Below are 26,754 nucleotides of genomic sequence, written 5' to 3' on the forward strand. Positions count from 1 at the left end.
ACTCGATTTAGTTCATTTTTGAAATGACATAAAAGCATGTGAACTTAACACAATCAAATGTTAAAGCAGTATAAAAAGAAATGGGTGTATTTTGACATTTCTTTTTGGAACTGATAAAAACAAAAACGTACAATTTTGTTAAAATTGAATTTTCTAGTTTTAGTTTAAATTCCTTGAAGTTGTTATAAAGATGGAAAATATTGAAAAATTAAGTGGATACAATGAATTTAGAAATTATGCTGATAACATTAAATCTGGTAATGTAAATTTTTATTTTACTGGTTCGAAAAACGAATCTGGAGTTAGTTGGTGTCCTGATTGTGTAGAAGGTTCCTATATCATAATAATTACAAAAATTACATTTTTAAATATAAAATTTTTTAGCTCTACCACATGTTGAAGAGGCATTTGAAAAATATCAAAATAATTGCACTTTGATAAGTGTAGACGTTGGCGATCGGGCATACTGGAAAGATATGTCAAATCCATTTAGATTAGATAAGGACATTAAATTAATGGTAATTCCAACGTTAATTCGATGGAAAAAACCACAACGCTTAGAAGGTGATCAGTGTGCAAAAAAAGATTTGTTGCAAATGTTTTTTTCGGATGAAGAAGACTAAAAATAAAGTAACTCACTTTTTTATAATATAAATAAATTAGAAACTTTATTTCAATAACGTCCTTACTTAAAAAATCTCAATTACAAATGTTATCTTGCAACCTTTACCCATTTACATGATATTTGTTCATTTTCTAGGTCTTCTGATATATCTTTGCCTAATTTACATTTACCAATAATATCCACTTCGTCTAAATTTAAGGATTTTAAAAGATCGGGATTCTCTAGAATTTTCTCTATACCACACCAAGCTATCATGGCACCATTATCCCTACACAATGCTTTTGTGGGGCGAACAGTTTTAAACTGACGATATTTAAAGTTCAATTTCGGCAAAAAGGAATAGAAACTTAAATATGTACATACCTTGTAACTTAAAGCCATTTTTGATATGCTGTCAAATATAAAATCATTACAAGCTACACCACCAGATATTACTAAGTATTTAGAATTGGGAAATATGTTCCTTTTCTCACAAAATTCAATTGCTCTTTGTGTTCTATATGACAAGTGTCTTGTGCAAGCTTTTAAGAATGCTGCACAAAAATCTCTATAGTATGGTATAACTTCGTCTGGTTTTACTTCATATTCCTGCTCGATTTGTTTAATTATCCTGACTGCAGTGTTCTTTAAACCAGCAAAACTGAAATTGCAATCCTTTTTTCTGGCTAAAGGCAAAGGAAATTTGAAACGATCAGAATTTGTAGCTTCCTTTGCTGCTAATTCAATAGCGGCGCCTCCATTCATCCATTCGTATCTTTAAAAAACCAAATGAAAAGCATGTATTAAAATAAGTCTGAACAATTTAAAAAAGAAATTATTTTGTTGGTACTTTGGCAAATTTCTTAGTCTTAATCTTCTCGCAATTTTATCAAAAGCTTCACCGGGTGCATCATCTAATGTTTCTCCTAAAAATAAAAAGTCAAAGGCGTCTTTTACGACAACCAATTGGCAGTGTCCACCACTTATCAAAAGACATAAAAACGGAAACTGGATATCAGGATTGTGAATTCTTGCACATAACGCATGCGCTTCCATGTGGTGTATCGGGATCAAAGGTTTGTTGTGTAACCTACATAAGTACTTAGCATATCTAAGTCCAACTATCAAACTAAGTGGTAAGCCAGGACAATTGGTAACTGCTATTGCATCTAAATCTTCTATTGAAACGTCTATCGCAAGACAATCTCTTACAGCTTTTTCAATATTTTCTCTATGAAGATCTTGAGCTCTGGGAGGAATAATTCCTCCATATTTCAAATGAAGATTTTGTTGAGAATATAAGCTTTCAGAGATAATTTTCCTAGACGAGTCAACAATCGCTACTCCAGTATCATCACATGATGTTTCTATACCTAAAATTGTTATCTTTTTTTCTTTTGTAAAATTCATTCCATAATTTTTAAAATTTTGGATGCGACAATTATTAATGGAACGCAACACCTTAACCTTATCCATTATCTCGAATTTCGGATGATTTAGGTTCTTTTTTCAAATTAAGTAATGTTTAAAGTTTTTAATTTATGAACATATGTAGGTACCATTAATAGTTTATAATCACCTGCAACAAAATCACAAATTCAAAACAAACCAAAAAACTGAAGTATTTTTATATGTTTGTAAACATTGCAAATTGCAATACGTCAAATCTTGGCATTAAAAAATATCTAAAATATGTATTTCTGTCAGCCGTGCGTCAAATATTTTACCATATTTCCTCGACATAACAAGAATATTCTTATCGTACGTCAGCTATTGAAAACATTCCACCGAGACATCACAAAAGTACAAGTCTTAATTAAAATTGCGACAAATATTAAGATATACAAACTTAGAACCATAATTTTTGGTTATACTTACATAATTATGACATTCTGAAAATTTACATTGCCGAAGAAACGCATAAACTCTTTTACATAATGACAATCAAGAAACTAACAAAAAAAAAACTTGTGTTCTGTTAAATTTATGTATACTCACAAAGTTTTTAAATTTTAAAAGTTGGGCGTAATGATAAAAATAAAAATAAAGGACTTAGATTTTAAAAGCCCCCTATTTTACATAATATACATATGTATGTATGTTCAAAAAATTTTTGACAAAGGTCAGCACCAATTATAATGTTAATGTTTTATGCTGTTAACTGCATGGCATCATCACGTAACTTTCGCTAATTTTTCACAAAGATACCGTTCAATTTGGTTTTAAAACCGAAAAAAATTAATTGTATACATATTACTAATATATATTTTACACTATATGACCTACAATTAGTATTTGTAAGAACCAATAGATTACTTAAGTATCATCGTGAATTCTGAGTAAGAGCTACATTGGATTGATCGATAGTCTCCTCTTTTGTTATGTTTTATCTCAGTAGTTTTTTAATTTAATTAGGTATTGGCTATAATTTGTTTGGACTTTCAGTTCTTTTGAAAATCAATAGATGACCGAATAATAAATTAGAGTTTTTATTTTCTCTTCTCATATCTTCATTTAAAAAATCTATACTATCTTAAACATAAATAAGCACTATTAGTACCATTACTATCTACTTCATACATATATACAAATGTATGTATGCATATGTTTTAAAAATTGGTGTTCTAAAAATTATTAAAACAGTGAAGCAAAATTGCGTCGAAAATAAGAAATCACATTTAATATCTTCAAATATTTTACATACATTTTTTTTTTGACAAATATGATAAATAAATTTTACCTTATTATTACTTATCTTATTATTATATATTTGTATAATGACTCAATTATTTAAAAATTTTTGTTATAATACATAAAAAATTAACTACAAAAGTTATTAAATATGCATAGAAATATACCTACCCAAATTAAAATTTTTAATATTATTTTACACATTGTTATAAAAAAAATCAATTTTTAAATGCAATTTTGCCGCATTTTCAATATGATAATATAGTCTACAAATGGTTAAGATGAATTAAAATTAATTTTTGATACTGTTCTTGTTTTTAAAAAGAGTCTGATCTCAATTATCTTTAAATAAATGATAAAGATTGCTACATTTAACTTAATTTAAATTGAAATACAAATTGCAAATTATCATTGTTTTATTTTATTTTATATTGAATTGATTATGTTTTATTTTTTAATATATATATATTTTTAAACCTAGACATTATGTGTAAACTATTTTACGTTTATGCATGATGGCACTTAATTAAGATGGTTAATGATTCTTTTGGTTGGCTTCACTTTTTGCTTAACCTTAATTCAAATTTACACCTCAATTTTATGAGGTGTTTAATCATTTTTACTTTTACAATAATTGTTGATTGCATTGTTGATCAACAACATTTATCTTTTGTGTTTTTGCCATCATTCGGAATCAACTGGGACTCTTATATGTGTAATTAAGGTACTACTTTTTTATTTTTTTTTTTATTTTATTCCTAAGATATTATGACACTTTTCTGTATGCTTAAAAACTACGTATAAAAAATAGAGTTAAAATTTTATAAGAATGGGTGAAAATTTTTTGTATAATACATTGCACTATTAAGTGAGCTATAATAATAAATATGACCATTTTTAGAGCAAAATTTTTTAAAATTAAGATTACGTTATTAAATACGCTTCTATTTAAAAGATTTATGTATTACTTAATATGATTAAGAATAAACAAGAAATAGAATAAGTAAATATGTAAGATTAAATAAATTTAAATTGTATATAGATATTTTTAAAATATGGTTAAGATAAACAATTAGTTTATTTGAAATACTTAAATAGTACAAAAAATCTTTTTCTCACCCTTAAACGCTTTAAAATTAATATATTTAATATATATTTTATATATATGTATATATATTAATACATACTATACACGTCTAAAATATATATGTATAGTATATTATGTGAGCAAATAAACACTAGATAATTTTTAAAAATTACTTATGATATTAATTTTTAGATTTTTTTATAAAAGTATTTTAAAAATGTTATGTATACATAAGGCACTTAATCAGTCAGCGTGCTTTTTGAATGTCTTTTTTTTAGGCACATTTACTTTCAAAAAAACTTACTAATTATAATTCAAAATTTCTGATTTTAATTGATGTTTTGTAAATCAATACGCTAATTTTTTAATAATTTTACAATTAAATATACCAGCGACGTTCGCGGAAGAACTCTGATTTTTAATATATAAAATATTGCATTGTTTCCTTTAAAAATTCCTAAAATTTAACTTAAAAATATTTACAATTTGGATCTTAAGCTATAATAAAGCTTACAATTTTAATTTACTTGGTTTAAAATTCTTATTGGATGCACAAAAAATTTACCAATCGGAAAAAATATATTAAAATTAATAACATTGGTATAAAAAATTTTAACCTGCCGATTACAAATAATATTTTTAGTAATGCTAAATTACATATATATGTATATGTGTAAAGAATATACATATATCAACATCACTCTTCATTTTATTTATTTCCATATTGGATTAAAAACATATTTTAAATATCAATTTTTGTAGAGTTTCCACAACAGGAAAAATTAAAATATTACAAGGCACATTGAAATCAAAGCAATATGTATTATTTGATAAACGAATGGTTCACGTTACGCTTATAGCGCCGCTTTTATTTCCTGTGGCTTCATTTGATGAATTGTCAACGGATTTATGTATATGTTCAGAATTAACAACATTACTGGATGATTGCTTTTTGAAACTTTCTGTGGCAAATTGATTAGCTGCCAACAATGACTCTGACTGTGAAGTCATTGAATTAAAATAATGTCCCATGTGTGGGATATGTTGTGAAAATGCCATCCCTGATGGTTCAGATATCATTGGTGGAAAATTATTTTGAGAGGTTGTCGTATTTGAAGAAAAAGATTTATGCTGTCGCATAAATGTATTTATAGAAGTCTCAAGATGTGAAAAAGTAGAAAAGTTATCAGAAGACATTGTAGACGACGGAAAAATAGCCTGAGAATTAACAGCTCCAATATTCGACGGACCAGCTGACGGTGGCACAATCGATAAAGAAACAGCAGGATTTGGCGAAAAACATCGGGCATTGTCATTACGATTTGTTAATTGTTTTATATTTAAAGGATTATTTATGTCTCTAGGGTTGGCTCCTACAGGATTCCTTATTATAGATGATGGACTCGATATTGTCTTATCACTTTTCGGTGTTGAAGCATTTCCATAAGAATCTTCAAAAATGGGTGAGAACGACTTTATGGATGACATTGTTGAAGATACAGAAGATCCCAAAGACGAAAGTGAATTTAGCGAAGAACTCAACAAATTTTGGCTTTTACTGGTATCCTTTACATTATTGGTTATACATGCTTGAACATTAATTGGTGCTGAAGATTTTACTTCATTTTGAGATTTCAAAGATGTTATCGTCGGTAAAATTTTACTAATTAATGATTTATCGTCAACGGGTGAATTTGGTTCTCTCGTGACTTCATTATTCAAAGTTTCTTTTGGGGCTAAAATCGCATTGCTAGAACTGTTATTTATATTATCACTACACGCTTTTACTTTCGCTAAAATATTAGAATCATTATTTTTATCATTGGCACTAATAATATTATCAAATAATTGAGGCTCGTTCTCAATATTTTTCCTTGGCAGTGAATGAGTCATAAAATTGTTATTTGCTGACATTATATCTTTTTGGTGAAAAGTATTTTGCAGAAACTGATGATGAATCTGCTGAAAAAATCAAAGTATGAAAATTAGTAATTTAAAAAAGTTTATAAAGACGAAAGTTAATTTGCCTGATTAAATTCTCCTTGACAGCTGCTTGGAGGGGCCGGACTAGTTATTTGGTTAGAATGTGATGCAATTGATGTAGCAGGTGATTGAAGAGAAGATAAATTACTTAAACCGCCAGGGCTTGATAAAGATTGATTGAAAGATTCAGCATCATCCTCGGGAGTTTTTATGTCATCTGTACTACTGCAACTTCCTAAGTTATAAGTATCGCTATTGTTACCACCTTTCTGTCGAGTTCCATCTACCTCAGCATTGTTATTATCATTTTTTTGGGACTCTGTGTAAAAGATACATTTTTTCTTGCGTCGACATGGCTTGCACCATTTGCTTTGCTGATCTAAACCGAATCTTGCTCGACATTTTTTCATTGTGTTGGCTAACGAATCAGCTGGCTGTCTATCCTTTTTATGTTTTTTCTTTTTCGATACATAACCATAATTATCACGGGCGCTCCAGCCGGGATATAATTCCATATGCAATTGACGTTCTCTCCTTGCTTTTTCATAATATTTACTTTGCTCTTCTCGATTAAGTTCATGCCATTTCTGACCTAAAATTTTATTTATGGCAGCAGATTCTTTTAAAGTACATTCATTCACGACTTTCGCTCTCATTTCTTTCATGTACAACATAAACGCATTTAACGGTTTTTTTATATGTATTCTTTTCTTTTCAGCTGTTTCTTTTGCGTTTTGAATTTCTTTTGTATTTGAACTTTTATTTACATCTTTAGTTTCTTGTTGCGGTGCATTTCGATTCATATTAAATTTGTTATTAAAATTAGCTAAATTTTCTTGTCTAGCATTATTTGATGAAGATGGATGTTGATGGGTATTTATAACCAGACCTTCTGCACTGCTTGTATTATGATAAATATTTGGAGAAAATCTGAATGGAAAATCTGGACCCGAATATGGATTCTTAAAATTTGCCGTGGCATAAACCGTCGGTGTATGCCAGGACGGTCCAAGTTGCGGTGGAGAAATTTCTGGACTCAAAATAGGATAGGGATACGGACTAGCAGCAAAAAAGGGTCTTCCAGCTAAACCAATCATTTTGGGATCCAATTGATACGGCGGAATGCCGCAATGAGCAGGAGGAGGCGTTGTTAATGATGTGTCCGTATTACTATGACAAAAAAATTGTGGCAAACCCATTTTATTGCCAACTGATGCTCCATTAGTATATGAACCATAAGGTGGCATCAAATATCCCATATTGAAGTTTGGACTTGTTTGTTCTACTTTACTGAATACCGGAGTACTATTATCTGATTTAGTTGACTGAGACTTATTTTTCTTTTGGAATGATGCAAATTCACTTTCTGTTAAATCTATAAGACTTGATTTTTCCTCGTACAAGTTCTCAGAAGAGTTTTTTTCATCTTCGCGATCGCCTTCATCTTTGAAAACTTTAACTTCATCTGTGCTGCCCAAATCGTCACCACCGCTCGAAGTCCCATTGTGACTCATATCGACAACTTTATATATTTACAAATAATAATGCAAAATAATTATATTTCCATTTTGCAGAACTTAATTCAATTTAAAAAAAAATTTTTGATATTTTCTAACAAATTTAAAATTCAGTCATTTCTCACAAACTTTATATTGACGGGTGATGTTTGTTTAGACAAAAGGTTATTTTTACACCAACATTCCAAGCACTCTCCGATTATTTTAACGAATCTTAATTAATTCCAAAAACATATAAAGAATAAGCAAAGATTCTTTTATAAATATTTTTCGAAACGAAATAAAACACATTCAGTATTTTACACTAATTTTCAAATATATTGTTTATAAAAATTATCACAATCATAAATTACACAGATTTCTTAGCTTGATTTTTGACGTTCATAAAATTCCTCATGCGTCAAATAAAATCCCATTAAAACTATTTTATTCAGTGATGCACCATTTACATATATATCAATAGTATACAAGAGTACTATTGGAGCTGTATCGTAATTCACTTTTTTATTGTTTAAATTTCAGCATACATTTTTAAAACAATTTCGAGGAATTGTAATATAAAGGAGGATTTACGATAATTTTAATTTGAATTTAAATACCACAGCTGAGCAAAATTAAAGCTGCTCATATGCATGTACATATATATTGCGTATAGCAATCAAACAAAAAAGATTGTCGCAACAGAAAATATAAGCAAAATAAATGTAAAATTAAGAAAACTGTAATTTTAATTGTTTCGTTTTCATACATATGTATATATGTCTGTACGTACATATATGTCCACATAAAAATCTGGAATATTATATATTTTTTTAAACTTTTTATTTCCAATTATTAAGATATTGATCTTGTTGATTATAACGAATTCTAAATATGGATCAGAATCAATGTGAAATAGCATGACTGTCTGATAAGGAAAATTATTGCAAAATATCACTATTGTACTATGACAAATAGCTGTCAAAAAAAAGGACATTTTCATAAAAGTAAATAATATATTGAACAACATTCGCTCCAATTTTTTTGTTAAGAAGATACATACATAGATGATAGAGTGCGAAAATATCAAAAAAAAAAAATATTAAAGTTAAAAACATAGAAATGAAGTCTAAAAATTTAAAGCACGAATTGTTTAAAAACCCTGTAGCATCAAGTTTTTTAACTGAAATTTTAAAAAGAAGACTCAAAATGAGAATGAAATTAATTAAACATCGAAGAAATTTTGTGCGTAAACAATTACAGCAATCATTTCAATTATTTCAAAACTCAGTATTAATTTTGTTCAAAAGTCTCACGAAAGAGATTTTACAAATTGTCCTTCAAGACTTGAAGCTAAATAATGCTTCTAAGATCAGTGCAAAAATTCAGAAAAATTTAAACAATACAAACTTTATTATTGAAAATTTTGACGAAACAGACAAGGAAAAATTTTTAAATTATTACCACATTTCACCAAATTTGTTTCACGATATATGTGAAATATGGCCTCAGAAAAAAAGTCATGATATTTTAAAACAGTTTATTCGAAAAATTGCCAAAAACACACAAGATGATGAATTTTATTCAAAAAATTCACTCGAAATTTTAAAAAGGGAAGAGAATATTTGTTCTGACATAATAAAAAAATTTGGATACACTTATAGTCCAATGACGATTTATGAATGTGAAGAAGCAAAACAAAAATTCAATTCTTTTTGTGGTATAAAAATAAGTGGCATCTTGGTAGACTTTAAATTTAATTCAGAATCGGCAAAAAATTGCCGTATGTTTGCTATTTTAGATCACAGAAAAAGGTAAGATTTTTTAAAAAACTTAGTTACTCTTTTATTCTTTCATTGTAATATTTCAGATTTCGAAGCTTGTCTGCAAAAAAATTGCCGGCATTTTTTAAAGATATAGAGATCTCTTTGAAAAAAAATTCTAGTTATTATTTTAGTGACGTTTCAGATTCTCGTCACAAGGAATGTGTAATATATTGTGAAAACATTGGCAAAGAACCTTGCGAAAAGCTGGTTTCTTTTAAGCAAAATGCAGTAAATGATGTTTTTAAGCGATGGACATATTTAAATGGTGGAAGGTATTCCGAAAATGTACTTAAAACATGTATTATTTTGCACAATTTGTGCAAAAATAAAAGTATTTCTATGCCGCAAATGGAATAACCTAGAATTTAACCAAATTGAAACAGAAAATGAATTTTAAAAGTGCATGAAAAGTAAATAATATTCATATACATAAGTTTTTAAAGAAATTTATTTTAATGTTTTTAACCTAACATAGATAAAAGTCCTGCTGATCTCCTTCCTTCCCCTTCGACTTCTTTATAAATTGCTTCCGCCTTATAGGAATTGTCCAAAACCTTAACTATTTCATTACCAGTAAGAACAAATGCTTGAATATGGATATCAATTTCAGCTTCAGGTAGATTTAATTTAGCTGAATGATCACCAAATCCCAACTTTTTCAATCCATAAGTATCCTAAGTAATAACAATGCACATCATTAGTTAAAGAATGGAAATATTCCTCATTCAAAAAAAACCTACCTTTTTAATTGGACAATCATCAGGAATATTCCCAAAATTTTTTAAATGTGTAAACATTAATCCTGCTAATGGTGAAGCATTTTTAAATGCAAGTACTCTGCATATACTGTATGTTCCATTAAAACGCCCATAATATTTATGATTATCTTTATGTCTTACATATCCTTCAACATGAACATCGACATCTGCGATTTGCTTCATCACCTTAAACTGGAAGTTAAAACTCGGTTCCGTTTCATCAATCGATTCGGTATAATTCAGAATATTGTTATCACACCAAATATTAGATTCTTTAATAGTTAGACGAAGTCGTTTCTAAATCCAAAAAAAATTAAGATTATTGATAAAATGTGCATTGGTATACCTATATATTATACACATATCTAGTAAAATTAAGATGAAGACTAATTTATGTATATGTATAATGTGCAATTAAACTTTTCTTTTGTAAATTCTTAAAAAATCAAAGTACCTCAGCTTGAGTTTCCAAAACTAATATTATTACTACAGAACAAATGAAAAAAGAATTGAATGTGGCCATTGCCTCAAATAAATTTAGTTACTTGTTGAAATACCGAATTAAATATGAAAACTATAAGTTTCTGCCTAAATTTATATAGAAAAAAAGATGAAAATACTGGCATAGAATATTTATGTTACATCACAGCGGAACATCAAAAAATAAAACAATTACATGCTCCAATTGAATTAAAAAAACAATTAAATATAGTTTAGACAAGGATATCAATATTTTTGATTATTGCTTCAAATGTAATTAAAATCTCGTATATTGATAAAAAATTTTGGAAAACGTAGACTTATATCACATAATCATATTTTTATTATTATGATTAGTTTAAAAATTATCCAACGTTATTAAATTATTCAATGTTCAACCAGCATTATGACGTTCATTATTCGAACCTAATGCTTTCCTTTTTTCTGTAATTTAAAAAAATTTTATGTAACACAAATCTTCCTTTTTTTGTATTTTGTGTAGGTAATAAAATTTCGTAATAAGCTTTTAAACTAAGATTCTGAATGGAAGTTGAAGAATTGCATGATTTGGGTTTAACTTAAAGTAAAAAAAAACCGAAGCATGAATTTTTAGAAAACTTATGTATAAGCGGTTGGCTATGGTTGCATTCGTTGCTGCGAGAACCATTAAATATCACAAAATTTTTATGATGTTTCAAAAAAAAGTCAGCACAATAATAAAAAAGGCATTTTCGAACGGAAAAAGATTAAAGTTTTTGCAGTAACTGTGTTTGTAATAATAATTCTAATGCATTAATGTCACATAATTTGCAAAAATATAGATATACCCACTATATGTATGATTTTACCCAATGTATATATGTACGACAATTCCTTGCTATAAACTGAACGAAATATGTACATACATATCTTAATATTTTATAATTACTTACTAATATTGATGCCTCTCGAAGCCATGAAATATAAACCGATTTCTGAGAATGAACTACCTACCGTTATAGAACAATGAACACATTTAAAATTATACTCGTACATTCGTACAGATAATACCCATACGCAAATAAGTATGTGCGTGCGGGCAAGTATTGTATCGTTATACATTTACATACTCGCAAATTTTAAGAGTTCATAATAAATATGATCATGATTAAGTGAATTAATTAATTCAAAACAAAATTAATTATTTCTCAAATTGGGTTAGAATAAATAAATAAAAAGTTATCGAAAACTCAAAATACGTCCACATAAGTCATCAAACACTTAGTAATAAATAATTGAAGTTTTCAGTTTTACTACAATAATCATGGATTTATTATATCAATTTGTCGGACTAATTCTAATTGCTTTAGCAAGAGAAAGTTTTCAATGGGTAATTCTCATCATTATTTGCATATAATAACAAAATATATTATTTATGTTATAATTCCTATATCGTTATTGCATAAGAAATTTGTAAAATTTTTTGCTAATCTTTAATGTAACGTTAGATTTTGTACAATAATACAGTAAATAGTAATATATATTTATTCATATGACCTTACATACTTATGTATATTATGCTTTTTTTTATTTATTTAACATGCACATATGTATGTATGTGCGTTTACAGCGCAGTTTCAGAATTATTTTTACATCAAGTGAAGCTAAGTTTGATAAAGATTTACTTGAAGTAAAAATCGACATCAGAAACAACTCAAATGAAGAAAGTGTTTTAAATGCTAAACTTAATATTTTACAACAACTTGATGATTTAGAAATCTCATACGGATTGGCAATGCAATTACAGACTCAAAATTACACTACAACAATAAGTCGCTCTCTACATTTGTGTAATTTTTTTAAAGATCATTCTTTAGACCCGTTTTTAAGATTCATCTATGAAGGCCTAGTAACACATGGCAATTTAATGAAGTCATGCCCAATACAGAAAGGTGTATATTTTGTTAGAGAATATAAAATTGATGAAGAATTGTTTCCAAGCTACGTTCCAGAAACAAATTTTCTGGCTACATTAGGTATTTCAAAAAGGAAAAAAACCAATTCTGTTCAAATTCTTCTAATTAAGGTAAACGTAAAAATTGATAAATCAAAAGGTTATACAAATTTAAAACTATTTACAATGGGAAAATAAATATTTATTATTTAATATTTATAAACTTACAAAAAATTAAGTTTTCCAAAGTATTCGTGTATAATAAATTTATACTTACGTTTGTACAAACATATAAGTATAAGTATATGTATGTACATATTTACTTATTTGAAATTTATAAAATATAAAAATTTACCTTAATACCTAAAGGTAATATCTAAAACTAATTGCACTATATTTGTTTCTTTTCCAACTTATAATATTATAAAACAAATTAATCTTTCAGCAAATCAGCAGAATAACCGAAACCGATAATTGTATGTTCATACGAACATGTAATTATGTCCAACGTAAGTATATACATACATACATAAATATATATTTTCAAAAATGAAAATATATACGTATGTATGTATCAAAGTACCAGTCAAAGTTAAAAGGCTTTTTCATTTCAATTTCTGAATAAATCAATGAACTTTTCCATTATTATGTATAAGAAATAGAATTTACGTGCATAATTTAAAATTGCACAAAAATCCACGTTCATTTGTCAAAGTTGCTCCACCCTGAAACAAATTAAAAAGTAAGAACAGTTTTTAAGCAACATGAGGGTTACCAAATAAGAGGCAATTTTTCGGTAAAACTTGGGTAAATATTATTTCGTGAAATCATAGAATAAAATAGCTTTTAAATTGAATTTAACCTTCGTTAATTGAAGTTTTCAAATAAAATTTTTTATATTTTATAAGAATTTCTTTTGAAAAGTTTTGAATTTTGTACATTAATTTTTTGAAGTTCAAAAATTCCTCTAAACGTAGAATTTCTGCGACGAGACATGTTCAATTAAAAATTCATATTTTTTTACAAATACGTGTTACAGAACATCTATTTTACAAATATGTGTTACAGAACATCTACTTTTCATATTCAAAAATTGAACTCATATTTTATTTTTTTCAGATGGAGTAAAACGAGTCAAAATTGAAAAATAATTATTGAACTAAAACAACGGTTTCAGTTTTTACAGTAAAAATCTAATTTTAATTTTTTAAAATGTATTAATAAATTAGGCTTTTTATATTACAATTTTATTTCTTTTTGAGTAATCATATTATATTTTCCATTTGGCAACCCTTTTTAACATAATCTCTCCTCATTCACTCCTCAATTTTTTCTTATACGAAAAATTTTCTCTGGTTTTGGTTTAGCTTTGGCTTTTCTTTGTAAGCTTAAATATTTAGTCGTAGTGTAGCTGTAGGTATCCGATTGTTTTTAAATAATGGGAAAAACTTTCACCTTTGGGAAATCATAATACATCTAGATATACAAAATATTGATAGAATTAATAATTAAGTACATACATTAAAAAATTTAGTAAAAATAAATTGAAGAAAAATTATATGTAACTGCATTACATATTTAAACAATGGAAATTCACTTAGTTAATTTTATATTCTTGAATTTTACGGTAGTAGTTCTTTTAGTTGGAGTCATAGTAAATCTAAAGGAATCATATTTGCCTCAATTTGTATCTCAAGCATTTCGTTATGGAAAACATAAGCATAAAGGAAAAACTAATACAATTATCAATTTGATGGAAATTCCAAAATCTTGCTTTAAACACTTTTATGCATTTGCTTTGTTTTGGTCACTATGGGGACTATATTTAGTTTTAAAAACCATTATTTTATCAACACCGGTTCCTGATGGCATCGTACAATTTCTTGATTTGGTAGCAGGAGGTTCATATCGCCCCATTTTGGTCAAATCCAGTTCTGCTTTAATAGCTATCGTTCTATTAAGCATTCAATGTGTTCGCAGATTTTATGAAACATGGATGATGCAAATATTTTCATCGAATGGTAAAATAAATATTTCACACTATTTTGTTGGATATCTACATTATTTTGGTGCTGTAATAGCTATTTTAGCGAACACTGAAGGTTTTGTCAAAGGTAAATTATTATTAGTCAACTAAATCGAAAAAGAAAAAAAAAATTTATTTGTATTTTTTTAAATTCACAGGATCAAAACCAAGTCCTTTCTCCTTAAATAAAGTGGAAATATATAAATTTATTTTTATTATTATCTTCCACATTGCATGGAAGCAACAGTTCAATTCCAATAAAATTTTGGTAGAAGGCAGAATGGACCAAAATGGAAAAATTTCTCAGGATCATATACTGCCTAGAGGTGGATTCTTCGATCTTATATCATCCCCCCATATGTTTTTTGAAATTGTTATCTATTTATCTATTTTTGGAATAATTCCAGAAAGCCAAACTTGGCTTTATTGTACAATTTGGGTTACTGTAAATCAAGTAATTTTTGTGATTAAATTTTAAATATTTTTATGCAAGCCTAATTTATTTTAGATCCAAAATGCATTGTTAACACACAAATGGTATTTAACAACTTTTAAAGACTATCCCAAGCAAAGAAAAGCTATTATTCCATTTATACTATGAAAAATCTATCCGGGTTTTATTGAAATTAACGTAAATAAATTGATGTTTTTATTGTTTTAGGAATAACCATTATTTTTTACGGCTGATAACCGTGATAAAAAATATGTAATTTAATATGCATATGAGTATTTAAGTATGTATGTATGTATATTGCATTATCATACACAAACTCTTATTTACATTTTACAAAACATTTTTTTAATAACAACCATAACAAATTAGTTAATAAAAATTTAAACCAAAAAATTGTCACTTTGACTTGTGATTTTCCCAAGCCTCTGCAGACTTTTTCAATTTTGATCGAATTTTATTAATAATCATCTGCCGATCCAAACCAAATATGTCATGTGTTAAAGATAAATCTTGTGGTTCTTCAAATGTATCATCGTTTTGGATGTTTTCTTTATTAATATTGTCCAACAACTCATGAATTTTCATCAAACCTTCATCCGTTTTATCTCTTACGAACTTAATATTGGGTACCTCTCCTACTACTCGCAACTGAGACAATTCATGACGTAGCATACCGGCACATTTAAGTAAAATATTATTAATCTCCGAGCAATCAACCTTTGATGTCCATAAAATGTTAAGATGGGTAAAATCTATCGACATTTTAACTCTCGTTATTTGTATTTCTAAAATAAAAAAATGCATTCAAGTTTTAGGAACAACATTCCTATTAACATTGACCTTTCCCTTGAATCAACTCAGCAATGGATCCTGTCGACATCAAGTCGGTTATATGCATCATAAAAATTTTGTTTAAAGCATTAATTCTTCTTTTGTCCCATTTCCTATCTTTCGTTTGAGTTGTTCCAGAGGATTCAAATTTCAATGCGCAATAATCTTGTTCCATATTCTTATACCACTTTTTACTACTTTTTCGTTCTCCTAAAAGTTTTTCAAACACTTTTACTTGTTTTTTTAAATTGTTACCATGTGAAGTAGCAGAAACGCTCAAAAACGATATGGGTATAAATCTTGGATTTGAGATACATAAATAAGAAAATTTTGATAAGCTCAAAATATTCATTTTAAATGTTTCCAACTAGGTAGATATTTTATTCATCGTCTTTTTAATTTTGTTTACATTTACCATGTCAAATAAAACGCCGATCAAATTCAAAATTTTTCTTAAATAGCAATCAAGTTGTAAATTTTTTTTAAAATGTCAAAAAAAAATTAAAAATTTTAATTTTTGTGTTTCCACCAGATGGATAATTTAAATAATTTAGAATAATACACTAAACCCTTCTCGAGATAAAATTAAATTTTTCGTATTTTTTTTTACAAAAAATTGTTAATTAATTATTTTGCCAAGTTGTATATATACATATATATTAAGAAAAATTCTTTGTCGTTGTCAAAAAAAAATTAAACAATATCAATCATAATTCGAGGCTAGTTTCAGTTATCTTAAAACTAGCCTTGAAGCGTATTATTTTTTAAAATTAATCGAGTTTTTTTTTAATATTATTTTTTATGACTTAGTAACGAAAATACTTTAACTATTATTACGTTTACATACATAAAGGAAGTGTTTACATACACGACGAAGTTTAAAATTAAATCTGCGAACCTGTCTGATGACTGTTTATTGATAGAAACTGTCTATCAAGAATTGCGACTCGACTTTATGTTAAAATTTAATAATATAAAAATTAGAATAAAGTACATAACATCTATTACTTTTCTTCAGACTAAGTATGATGTCAGACAGGTTTTATATATAAGACGCAGATTTAATCGTAGATTTTGTCTTACATGTAAAAAAAAAGTAAATAACATTTTCAAGACAAAACGATTTGATAGTTTTTAGTTTCGCTTGGAAATCGGGTGAATATACCTTCACGTAACAAAAAAATATTTCTGTCAGCCGTGGCATGAACACATACTGAATCGAAAGATTGATATTTTTCAATTCAGATGTGTACATACCAATAACTAATATTATATAAAATGCCAAAATTTTAATTTTTGAATTATAGGATGTCGATTTTGAAAAACATAAACCAGGCTCTACAATAGTGAATAAAGTGGTAGAAAAATATTCTCCCCTTAAAAATTTTTTTTCTATGATAAGGAAAGTAAAAAATATTTCATATTTTTGCGACGAATTAATTCATTAATTATTTTCTGCATTAAATGCTAAAAATAATCAAATTTAACGCGACTTTATAAGAAATTAGTTTCACATTAGGTACTTTTCATGAAAAGAGAAGAAAAAGACTACAAATAAGAAATGTCATTTTTTATAAACGCATTCACTTTCTTACCACCATACCGCATTAACAATAAAAAATCTACTTAAGTACTGTTCTATTCAGTGCCAGGTCTGAATTTTTTGTTGTGTCGACGTATGTATGTAAATATAAGTTTCTTTTATTAATTATGGATAGAAATGTTTTTTAAAAACCAAGAATATATGACTTGACAGCAAATAAGAAGTAATGACTAATAAAAATCAAATTGAACTAGCAAATTATATAAAAAGGTATAAATTTGGAAAAATTTAATACGGAATAATATTAAGAGAAACTATATTATTTTTAGCGTACATGAGAAACTGCGTATAGATGTTAGAAAAAGAAACGTTGATTTAGCATGGAAAGATCATTTGGAAAACTTAGAAAATTTAGAAAAATATTCTTTAGCAATGCAACAGCTGGCGCAATTATGGAAGGAAAATTCTTCCACAAAAGTTAGTGATAATTCTCCTAAAAAAGTTGCCCAATGTAGAGTACAATGGATTTCTAAAGAAATTGAAAATTATTATACGCAACACTTAATTTGCTGCAGGAGTAAAGAACTTCATCTATCTAATATTTGGTTTAATGAAAAGTTACCAAATTTTGAAGAACATGTTAAAATTGACCAAATTGAAATTCTCGATGTCGGTAGTTGTTACAATCCCCTTAGAAATTTCCCCAAATTTAAAGTAACTGCAATTGATTTGTGCCCAAATAGGGCTTTATCCGTTTTTAAAAGTGATTTTTTAAATGTAGAAATTTTGCAAGATTGTAAAATTAACTATGACATTGAAAAATATGAAATTTTAAGCCTCCCATTAAAATATTTTGATTGCGTTGTTTTTAGTTTATATCTGGAGTATTTACCAACATCTTCTCAAAGAGTAAAAAGTTGTAAGAAAGCATATGAACTTCTAAAAACCGAAGGAATTTTAGTTATTGTAACTCCAGACTCACAACATGTTGGTAAAAATGCTAAGCTAATGAAAAATTGGCGGTATACTCTTGGTGAACTTGGTTTTTTAAGAATTAAATTTGAAAAGTTAAATCATGTCACATGTATGGTGTTCAGAAAGGCAATTGATTTTGAAATTCCTAACCATTGGTCTAGATTACATAAAGAGGATTACATGACTTTCAATTTAGATATACCGCAGGATAAAAATATTTTATAAATAGACGGGTTTCAGCATATTAAACATACTGAATTTTGACTTTTGTGATTTCTAAGAATTATTAGAGAAAATCAAGTATGTAAATAAAGTAAAGTTTTTATTTAATGTTTAACACTTTTTATTGCCAAATCCAAATGCCTATGTATGTACGTAAATGTTAAGTAAAATATTTAAAAAAAGTGTTTCTAAAAATAAAATTAAAATTGATTTTTCTATTATATGACTACGAAAAATATAAAAACAATTGTATCGTGCTAAAAAAATAGGAAGTTGTATAGTCTTTCCATATGGCCACACCTACAACCAAATCTGTGACGATTATTCGCGTGCTAATCATTTTTTTCAATTTTATCTTCATTTAATTTCCAGATTCTATAGTTCAGTAAAGATGCGAAGCTTAGCCATGCAACGTACGGTAAAAATATAAGACCAGCTACATTGTTAATTTTATAAAAAAGAACCCCACAAGCAGATGCAACACTGGTTAATGCAATAATTTCCATAAATGCCTAAAAAGTTAAAAAGAATTTTATAATTTATTTAGCATCTATTATTGAAAAGTTTTACTCCTTTAATATTATGTTGTCCAAAAAATATAGGGGTCCAAGCCCAATTTAGTGCCAATTGCGCTCCGTATGTAGCTAACGGTAACATGGCCGGGCCTTTAAAACCACCGCCGTCTCGCCAGACTAAATAAGATGCGTAGCCCATTCCTTCATATTTACGTTTACTATATTAATTGCCATTTATTTCAAGTTATATATTTACCTGAATATAAAGATGTCCAAACTGGACCGAATACCCAATTTGGAGGACGGAATGCAGGAAATGTTAATTTATGATACCAGTGTTCAATATTAGCTTGAGTTAATTTTGCATTAACTATGCCGCCTATATTGGGTAAAACTACAGCTCCAATTATTTTTAAATATTCACAACCCATTTTTGCTGATGTATTTTAAAAGCTTTTAATTTTACACAATTTGAGGAATGTAAAAAAATATATCTTTACTCCTATATTATCTAAAATGAAACTGTTTACTTTTATGATTAATGCAATTTATTGCAATTTTATGTCAGATGTCTCACACTATTTCTGCGATAAGGTGGAGCCAAAATTCTTGACTGGACGTAAACAACGAAAGTTTGCTAACGTAAAAGAGAAGGCTAAAATAATGGTGAAAACAACAAAGTTTTATAAATTGATTTCTATTATTTAATTAAACAACTATTATGTTTAACTATTGTGTTTAACTATTATAATAGAAGAATATAGTAAGATTAAACTTGAAAAACTTTGAATAGGGAAAACAACGACGTAATTTCTCGCACAAAGGAAAATTATTCACATTAAAAAGAAAAATAAACCGGATGGAAAAAATTGAAAAAACTTAAAAATTTCATAAAAAGGTGCTAAATGTCAAATTTTAAAAATATTTCTTATCAAACACAAACAAATGTTTGGTTATACAAAAAGAAAATTTTGCTTTTGGTTTATAAAAGCGTTGAAATTACAAAAAATCATTTGTGAATCCATTTTGTTTTATTTTTAATTAAAAAGTTTTGAAAAAAAATTATTGTTGGTGATAATTTTTTTTTAAAAAAAAATTATCTGAAAACCATAAAAGCATATGATTTGACGAGCTTTAAGGTTTTAAAAGTGGACAAACCTTAAAACTTGAGAAAATGAAACCATCATCATTTTTCCATCACCATGCAATTCAATTTATCATTTTATCATCAACTTCAAAACCTTGAACATTTTTCACTGAGAGAAGTATTGTGGTAGGTTTCGATAGATTTCATGATTCAAATTTTTGAAAAATTAACAAATTTTTTTAAAGGTTTTGCAAACACCTTATAAAAATAAGGTGCCTTTACGCGACAAAAATTAAAATATAACTCAGTTAAATTAAAAATTAGAAACTTCGAGGCTAATTTTAAAAAAATTCAATAACAGAACAACTTAATTTTTTGACAACGTCAAAGTGTATGTTAAAATTAATACGCTTTGTCAAAAAATTAAAAAAATAATTCTTGGTTAAAAAAGACAACATTTTTTTTTAAAAGCTTATTATTTTTTTACTAAGATAACTGAATCAAAAGTTGATACAGTCTCACAGAGGACCCTAAAATAATTGTTATAATTTCTGTGGTTTTTGAACGACTTAAAGTTGTTAAAGTGAATTTGGTTAAAAAAATATTGAGTTGGAATTTAATCGACTATTTAAGTTAGTTTATACTTTCAGCGACGAAGAAGAACTACTTGCAGTTGAGGCGATTTAACGCACAAAGTTATTTTGTTTGTCAAGTCTTACATATATTTCAAATAAGTGTATCAACTCTGTAAACCCATGCTACATTGTCACAATGCATAAACCTATGTTATTTACGAATGTCGAAAGTGCTTTTGGGCTTCAAACTTTTTTTCATTCCGCAAGGTGCTTAAAAATTTTACTTCAAATGAGGTTAAAAAATTGTTGCTAGCTTATGATTCGCCATTACTACACTTCATAAAAAATTTTTATATCAGGCTCAGAGTCAGACGAACCTAAATAGGTGGAATTTATTCAAAAAAACTTGGATATAAATTCCATCAGAATAAAGAAAATTATCGATGTATTTCTTATAAAATAAAATTCTAATTGTTTGAAAAATTTAATGTACATAACAATTCTGTATATTCTATATTCTGTATAATGGAAGCATGCAAAAGTCAATCGAAATTATTTGTTTATTCATCAGTTGATTATAGGGATGAAGAAGAAAAATATGAACGTGCACACCAATATGTGCAGCAACAAATATCAGGTTTATCAGATAAAGAATTACATGATATTTTAAATCAATTAGCAAATAAGGAAAAATTTCATGAAGAAATTTGTATTGGATTGCTTTATATAATTTTAACTGATGAACAATTAGCTCCAAAAACTTATCGAGATTTAACGTTAATTAGCAGAGATGGCTTACAGCTGGTTATCAGCAATTTAAACATTTTGTTGGTGGAAAAATATTCAAAATTATCTGAAATAGGTAGACGTCAATTATTGTGGCTAGTAAGAGAACTAATAAAAAATCAAGTTCAAAATGTAGAAAATATTGTATGGAATTGCTTGAGGCAGGCTAGTGGGGGTGATATATCGCCAAGAAATTTGTATTTGGTTGAAGGGTTGTTGGATATATTTATAGAGCATCGGCAGTGGTTAGAAAAAAATTCATTTTGTGTTTGTTTGGTTGTATACACATACGTTCGTTTATTAGAAGATCATTGCAGCAACAGCCCTGCTATTGTGAATTTGAGAAATAAAGAAGTGAAATTTGTTATAAGTTTAATACGTGATCGCTTTGTTGATATCATATCGCTTGGAAGAGACTTCGTAAGACTATTACAAAATGTTTCAAGAATACCTGAATTCAGCATGTTATGGCGTGACATGTTGTCCAATCCGAAATCGTTAAGTCCAAATTTTACAGGAGTTTGGCAGCTGTTACAAATACGCACAAGCCGCAGGTATTTACAATCAAGATTAACACCGGAAGTTGAAAGGAAATTACATTTTCTTACATCAAGTGTTAAATTCGGTAACCATAAGCGATATCAAGATTGGTTTCAAGAAAAATATTTTAATACACCAGAATCACATAGTTTGCGATCAGATTTAATTAGATTTATAATAAATGTAATACATCCTACAAATGACATGTTATGCTCAGATATAATTCCGCGGTGGGCCATAATTGGTTGGTTATTAACTTCGTGTACGAATCCTGTTGCTCAATCGAATGCCAAATTAGCTTTATTCTATGATTGGTTGTTTTTCGATCCAACAAAAGATAATATTATGAATGTTGAACCCGGAATACTGGTGATGTATCACTCGATTAGAAATCATCCTTTGGTGAGTAGTACACTGTTAGACTTTCTTTGTCGGATTATAAAAAACTTTCTGCCAAAAAATGAAGATAAAATACGAGCAGGAGTTTATAATTCATTGAGGAAAATTTTGGAAAAGCAAGTTATAACAAACCTTCATCCTCTTTTTGAATCGCCGAAGTTGGATAGAGAGCTTAAAAACTTAATTAGGGACAATTTCCGTGAATTTTGTTCTATTTCCAATAATGCAACTATACTACCTAATATAGCACAACCTTCAATATTAAATGATGCCGACTTCCGAAATAATTCCTTGCATCCAAATGTGCAGCATCCTCAGCTATCACCTGAAGAAATCAAAATCTTGCAACAACAACAACAAGTTCACCCACATCATCCTCACGTATTTCCACAGCTACCACTTCAAAATCATAACAACAACATTATTGGAATTGAGCATCAAATAAGAGTAGAAATGGACACTAACGCTAACGGATCTGTAGTTGGTGTGTATTTTAAAATAATTTTTTATTTCTTTTAATTAAAGTTAAATTTAAAAATTATACATTTTTGATTTCTACTAATCTTTAATACTGTTATATCTTTTATCTTTTATAGCAAATAATGAAGGGAATTCAAATGCCTCTACAAAAGAAGAAAATGATAATGAGCCGGAAGCTGTTTTTAGTGACGAAGAAGCTGATCCAGACTTATACAATAAAAGTGAAGAACTGACTGACGATGATGACGATTTACCTCTTTCAAAAGTTCGATTAAAAGAGAAACCAACTATTGACAAAGTTGATTTGCCTTCTTCAATATCTGATTCATTTGAAAAATTTATAACAACCAAAACAACTCAAACATTTGATAGTTTTTTAAATGATTTTCGAACACTGTCGCCTTCAGCTTTAAATTCTGAACAACAATTATATGTTTACACGCAAACTGTTCAAGTACTTAAACAAACCGTACCGAAAAATAAATTCCCCGAAAGCAAGAGCGATGAAAAACTGCTTACAGAAAGTATTAATTGCCCATTGTACAGTATCTGTCGAACAATGTACCAATACGAAGATAAATTGAAAAAGTCATTTCAAAACTTTTTAACATATATTTATAAAAAAATTCCCGATCTGGGGTATATGCTTCTATACTTTCTTAAAGTGTACAGTAAACTGCAATCAAGAAAAAACACAAATCAAAGTTATTCGTATAAAAGTAGTATATACAAACTGCTGTGTGAAATCGGTAGCGATGACACAAATGATATAAATGGGAACAATAATAATGGAGAAGATGAAGATGAAGATGAAGGTGATAATGAAAAATGTACGGGAACAGAGTTGTTGGTGAAATGTTTAACAAAAGACCTTACTAATTTAGAAGCAGAAAATACGCAAATTTTTTTATGGCTAATACCTGATATTTTTCGTGAATTTAAAACAAATGTAATTAATAATAGCGAAATTATAAGAATAATCCTAAGTTGTATAGATGCGAGAAATTTACGGGATTTAGTTTATAATGTTACACAGGGTAAATTACAATTATTTAAAAATGATGGTGTTTTAGAATGCATACGAGATAGTTTAGAATATGAAACATTTGAACAATATTGTTTGTGGCAATTAGTACAAGCTCACGATGTGCCTATTGAAGTTATACAAAAATTACTGCCAGAATTAGAATCATCTAAGCATGCTGAAGCTTTAACATCAATATTATTTTTATTGAAACATGAAAAACCGACCACAGAATTAATACGTTTATTATTAAGTAGAGAGACGAGAAATCGTGGTGATTCTTTCGTAACATCGGCTTTAAGATTTTGGTGTACAGACTCTGAAGAAATTTTATCAGAAATTGTAGCTAATTTACTAATGTCAAAATATCCAAATAGTTCGCCAAATAAAAGAAAAAGGCCTGCAAAAAATCAGTCAGCCATTAACAGTACGCCATCAGCTGATCAACTATTAAATCATTTAGAACATTTTCGACGCAGTTGTCGACATGGTAATGGCACGGGTACCGGACTATATGTACAAGACCAAATGCAAACCGCTTTGCAACAAGCTTATTCACACAGCAGTGATAGCATAAAAAAACAATATAGCGATTTATTTGCTTTAGCAGCAGAAGATGAAACAAGTGGTATAAGTAGAAGAGGCGGAACAGGGCGAGGAAGGAAACAACCGAATAGCAAAAAAGATACAAATAGTTCGCATAATACCAATAAAAAAAATTTTGAAACCGTTAATAATTATTCCAGTGAGGGAGAATCCAGCGATGATGAATGGGCAAAACCAAAACAATCAAAACGAAGAAAAAAAGCTCTTAGCGATTCAGACTGATATGACACGCAACAAGGAAATTCAAAATATCAGCTACAACTTCGAAAAATTTTAATGTTGTATAATCATAAGCTTAGGATAGAATATGATCATGATTCTACTGAAGAGCAGTTTCATTATCGAATAAACAATAGCATAATGATAAGTTTGTACTAAAAAAATATTTAATGTTGAGAAAATATTCGTAAAATGTAGAAAAGTAAGTTAATTCAAATAAAAAACTAAAAATTAAAAAAAAAATGTTATATATAATGAGAAAAATACAAATAGTATGATATATTATAATTTTAAATGTGAATTTATTAAGTAATATTTTATTGCAAATAAAACTTATAATACACTGTTTCGATTATTTTATTTAAATTTCAACGAATTTAATTGAGTTAAATAAAAAATTAATCAAAAAGTTAAATAAAAAATCTACAAAGAACTTGTAAAGTTGGTAGTAACCAAATACTCGCGATTCAAAAACATTATATCAAATTTAATATGGATATCTTATAAAATAGGGCCTAGAAAATTTTATTTTATTTTTCAGGTTTTTTTTTCTAAGATTCAAATTCGTTAGTTTTGTATTTACAAAAAATTTTAAAGTTTACTAATATCTATGCGACATTACCAAAGTATAATTTTGAACTCATAATTTTGTATGCAAGTGTTTTTGGCTATAAAAAATGTTTATTAAAAGAAGGCTGTGTTCTAACTGTTTTTAAAAAATTAGTTGATCAAACGTATTTTTTCTAAAATAGCACATTTTCATTAAACTATTTAGGTCTAGAGCTTCTAGATATTTCATACATATTTTTAATTTTTATATAATTTTAGTTTTGAATAAAGGAACATTCTATTAAAATAGTAATTCTTACTACTATATAATTTTGCATAAATTTAGGAGCAATCTTAGGGTAATATAATTTTAAAAACATTTTTTACTTCGTCAAATAAATGACTATCGAGTTTAGGTTTTTTTGCTGTAGTTGTGCAGAAGTTTTATACATATTATTAAAAATTAAAATCTACCGTGTTAATGGAATTTTGAAATTTGCCGAATTTTTCCGATAGACTTCAATTAAAAATGAAAAACCTGAAATATTAAAAAAATAAAGAAAATTGCTGAACTTTTTACCAAGTTTTTTTTAGTTTTAGTTTACAATATTTGTACTAGTAAATAATATTTGCACTAATGCAAGGTATGGGGCATTTGATATTTAGAGGACCTGAAATTTTTAAAATACAATGCATAAAAAACCAGAATAAATATACAATATTTCAATGATTTATAAATTTTATATTATTTTTAATTATTGCACAAAGGCTTTACGCGCTTTCATATTAGCAAATTTAATAATTATGCCCGAATAATCTAAAAAACGTGCTATTTCATAATTAATGTTTATAGTGGCTAGTCTATTTAATCGGTCCTGACACATTGTCGCAAAAAGGGTAACTTATGCACAAATGAAAATATTCTCTGATAGTCTTTTGAATAAAGACATTTTTTCAATTGAAATATTTTATTTAAAATATTGAGTTGTTAATTTAAGGAAATAGTGAGGCCCAGGTAAAATGTCCCTTCTTTCCTCCTCCCCATCCCTTATGGGGATGGCTTGC

At 27.7% G+C, this 26,754-nt stretch overlaps 11 protein-coding genes across 12 annotated transcripts; 6 read left to right on the top strand and 5 right to left on the bottom strand.

Annotated features, from left to right (window-relative positions):
- Positions 1-119: 119 nt before the first annotated feature.
- LOC129608661 (thioredoxin domain-containing protein 17-like) lies at positions 120-671 on the top strand. The gene is made up of 2 exons (XM_055520317.1): positions 120-329; positions 385-671. Exons 1-2 carry the CDS (start codon positions 191-193, stop codon positions 621-623), a joined length of 378 nt encoding a protein of 125 aa, XP_055376292.1. The 5' UTR covers positions 120-190; the 3' UTR covers positions 624-671.
- Positions 616-2,226, bottom strand: LOC129608659 (probable tRNA N6-adenosine threonylcarbamoyltransferase, mitochondrial). The gene is made up of 3 exons (XM_055520316.1): positions 1,455-2,226; positions 989-1,379; positions 616-928 (listed from the first exon to the last, which is right to left on the bottom strand). Exons 1-3 carry the CDS (start codon positions 2,078-2,080, stop codon positions 713-715), a joined length of 1,233 nt encoding a protein of 410 aa, XP_055376291.1. The 5' UTR covers positions 2,081-2,226; the 3' UTR covers positions 616-712.
- Positions 2,227-3,327: 1,101 nt separating this feature from the next.
- On the bottom strand, positions 3,328-8,231 carry LOC129608591 (protein pangolin, isoforms A/H/I/S-like). Of its 2 annotated transcripts, none has more exons than XM_055520208.1 (2): positions 6,410-8,231; positions 3,328-6,341 (listed from the first exon to the last, which is right to left on the bottom strand). In XM_055520208.1, exons 1-2 carry the CDS (start codon positions 7,877-7,879, stop codon positions 5,226-5,228), a joined length of 2,586 nt encoding a protein of 861 aa, XP_055376183.1. In that variant the 5' UTR covers positions 7,880-8,231; the 3' UTR covers positions 3,328-5,225. The 2 variants fall into 2 exon arrangements, with proteins under 2 accessions (XP_055376183.1, XP_055376182.1); XM_055520207.1 differs by having other exon boundaries at positions 3,328-6,344.
- A 661-nt stretch (positions 8,232-8,892) lies between these two features.
- Positions 8,893-10,135, top strand: LOC129608609 (uncharacterized). Its single transcript, XM_055520238.1, has 2 exons — positions 8,893-9,675; positions 9,732-10,135. The coding sequence occupies exons 1-2, from the start codon at positions 8,984-8,986 to the stop codon at positions 10,042-10,044; spliced, it is 1,005 nt and encodes a 334-aa protein (XP_055376213.1). The 5' UTR covers positions 8,893-8,983; the 3' UTR covers positions 10,045-10,135.
- On the bottom strand, positions 10,135-13,781 carry LOC129608611 (uncharacterized). The gene is made up of 3 exons (XM_055520240.1): positions 13,214-13,781; positions 10,428-10,742; positions 10,135-10,361 (listed from the first exon to the last, which is right to left on the bottom strand). Exons 2-3 carry the CDS (start codon positions 10,626-10,628, stop codon positions 10,149-10,151), a joined length of 414 nt encoding a protein of 137 aa, XP_055376215.1. The 5' UTR covers positions 10,629-10,742; positions 13,214-13,781; the 3' UTR covers positions 10,135-10,148.
- Positions 10,628-13,026, top strand: LOC129608610 (uncharacterized; the record flags this gene model as incomplete). The annotated part of the gene is made up of 1 exon (XM_055520239.1): positions 10,628-13,026. A coding segment is annotated over exon 1 (570 nt), but the record flags the coding sequence as incomplete, so codon positions are not given.
- Positions 13,782-14,069: 288 nt separating the features above from the next.
- On the top strand, positions 14,070-15,627 carry LOC129608640 (polyprenol reductase). Its single transcript, XM_055520285.1, has 3 exons — positions 14,070-14,972; positions 15,043-15,338; positions 15,393-15,627. Exons 1-3 carry the CDS (start codon positions 14,444-14,446, stop codon positions 15,483-15,485), a joined length of 918 nt encoding a protein of 305 aa, XP_055376260.1. The 5' UTR covers positions 14,070-14,443; the 3' UTR covers positions 15,486-15,627.
- A 107-nt stretch (positions 15,628-15,734) lies between these two features.
- LOC129608641 (uncharacterized) lies at positions 15,735-16,596 on the bottom strand. Its single transcript, XM_055520286.1, has 2 exons — positions 16,179-16,596; positions 15,735-16,123 (listed from the first exon to the last, which is right to left on the bottom strand). Exons 1-2 carry the CDS (start codon positions 16,519-16,521, stop codon positions 15,735-15,737), a joined length of 732 nt encoding a protein of 243 aa, XP_055376261.1. The 5' UTR covers positions 16,522-16,596.
- A 910-nt stretch (positions 16,597-17,506) lies between these two features.
- LOC129608638 (S-adenosylmethionine sensor upstream of mTORC1) lies at positions 17,507-19,017 on the top strand. Its single transcript, XM_055520281.1, has 2 exons — positions 17,507-17,982; positions 18,042-19,017. Exons 1-2 carry the CDS (start codon positions 17,939-17,941, stop codon positions 18,910-18,912), a joined length of 915 nt encoding a protein of 304 aa, XP_055376256.1. The 5' UTR covers positions 17,507-17,938; the 3' UTR covers positions 18,913-19,017.
- LOC129608639 (translocator protein) lies at positions 18,989-19,946 on the bottom strand. Its single transcript, XM_055520284.1, has 3 exons — positions 19,681-19,946; positions 19,480-19,625; positions 18,989-19,421 (listed from the first exon to the last, which is right to left on the bottom strand). Exons 1-3 carry the CDS (start codon positions 19,853-19,855, stop codon positions 19,242-19,244), a joined length of 501 nt encoding a protein of 166 aa, XP_055376259.1. The 5' UTR covers positions 19,856-19,946; the 3' UTR covers positions 18,989-19,241.
- Positions 19,947-21,433: 1,487 nt separating this feature from the next.
- On the top strand, positions 21,434-25,486 carry LOC129608595 (integrator complex subunit 3 homolog). Its single transcript, XM_055520215.1, has 2 exons — positions 21,434-23,295; positions 23,408-25,486. The coding sequence occupies exons 1-2, from the start codon at positions 21,612-21,614 to the stop codon at positions 25,141-25,143; spliced, it is 3,420 nt and encodes a 1,139-aa protein (XP_055376190.1). The 5' UTR covers positions 21,434-21,611; the 3' UTR covers positions 25,144-25,486.
- Positions 25,487-26,754: the final 1,268 nt, after the last annotated feature.

The sequence above is a fragment of the Condylostylus longicornis genome, unplaced genomic scaffold, assembly GCF_029603195.1.
Source record: "Condylostylus longicornis isolate FDR11 unplaced genomic scaffold, ASM2960319v2 ptg000033l, whole genome shotgun sequence".
Classification (NCBI taxonomy): Eukaryota; Metazoa; Arthropoda; class Insecta; order Diptera; family Dolichopodidae; genus Condylostylus; species Condylostylus longicornis.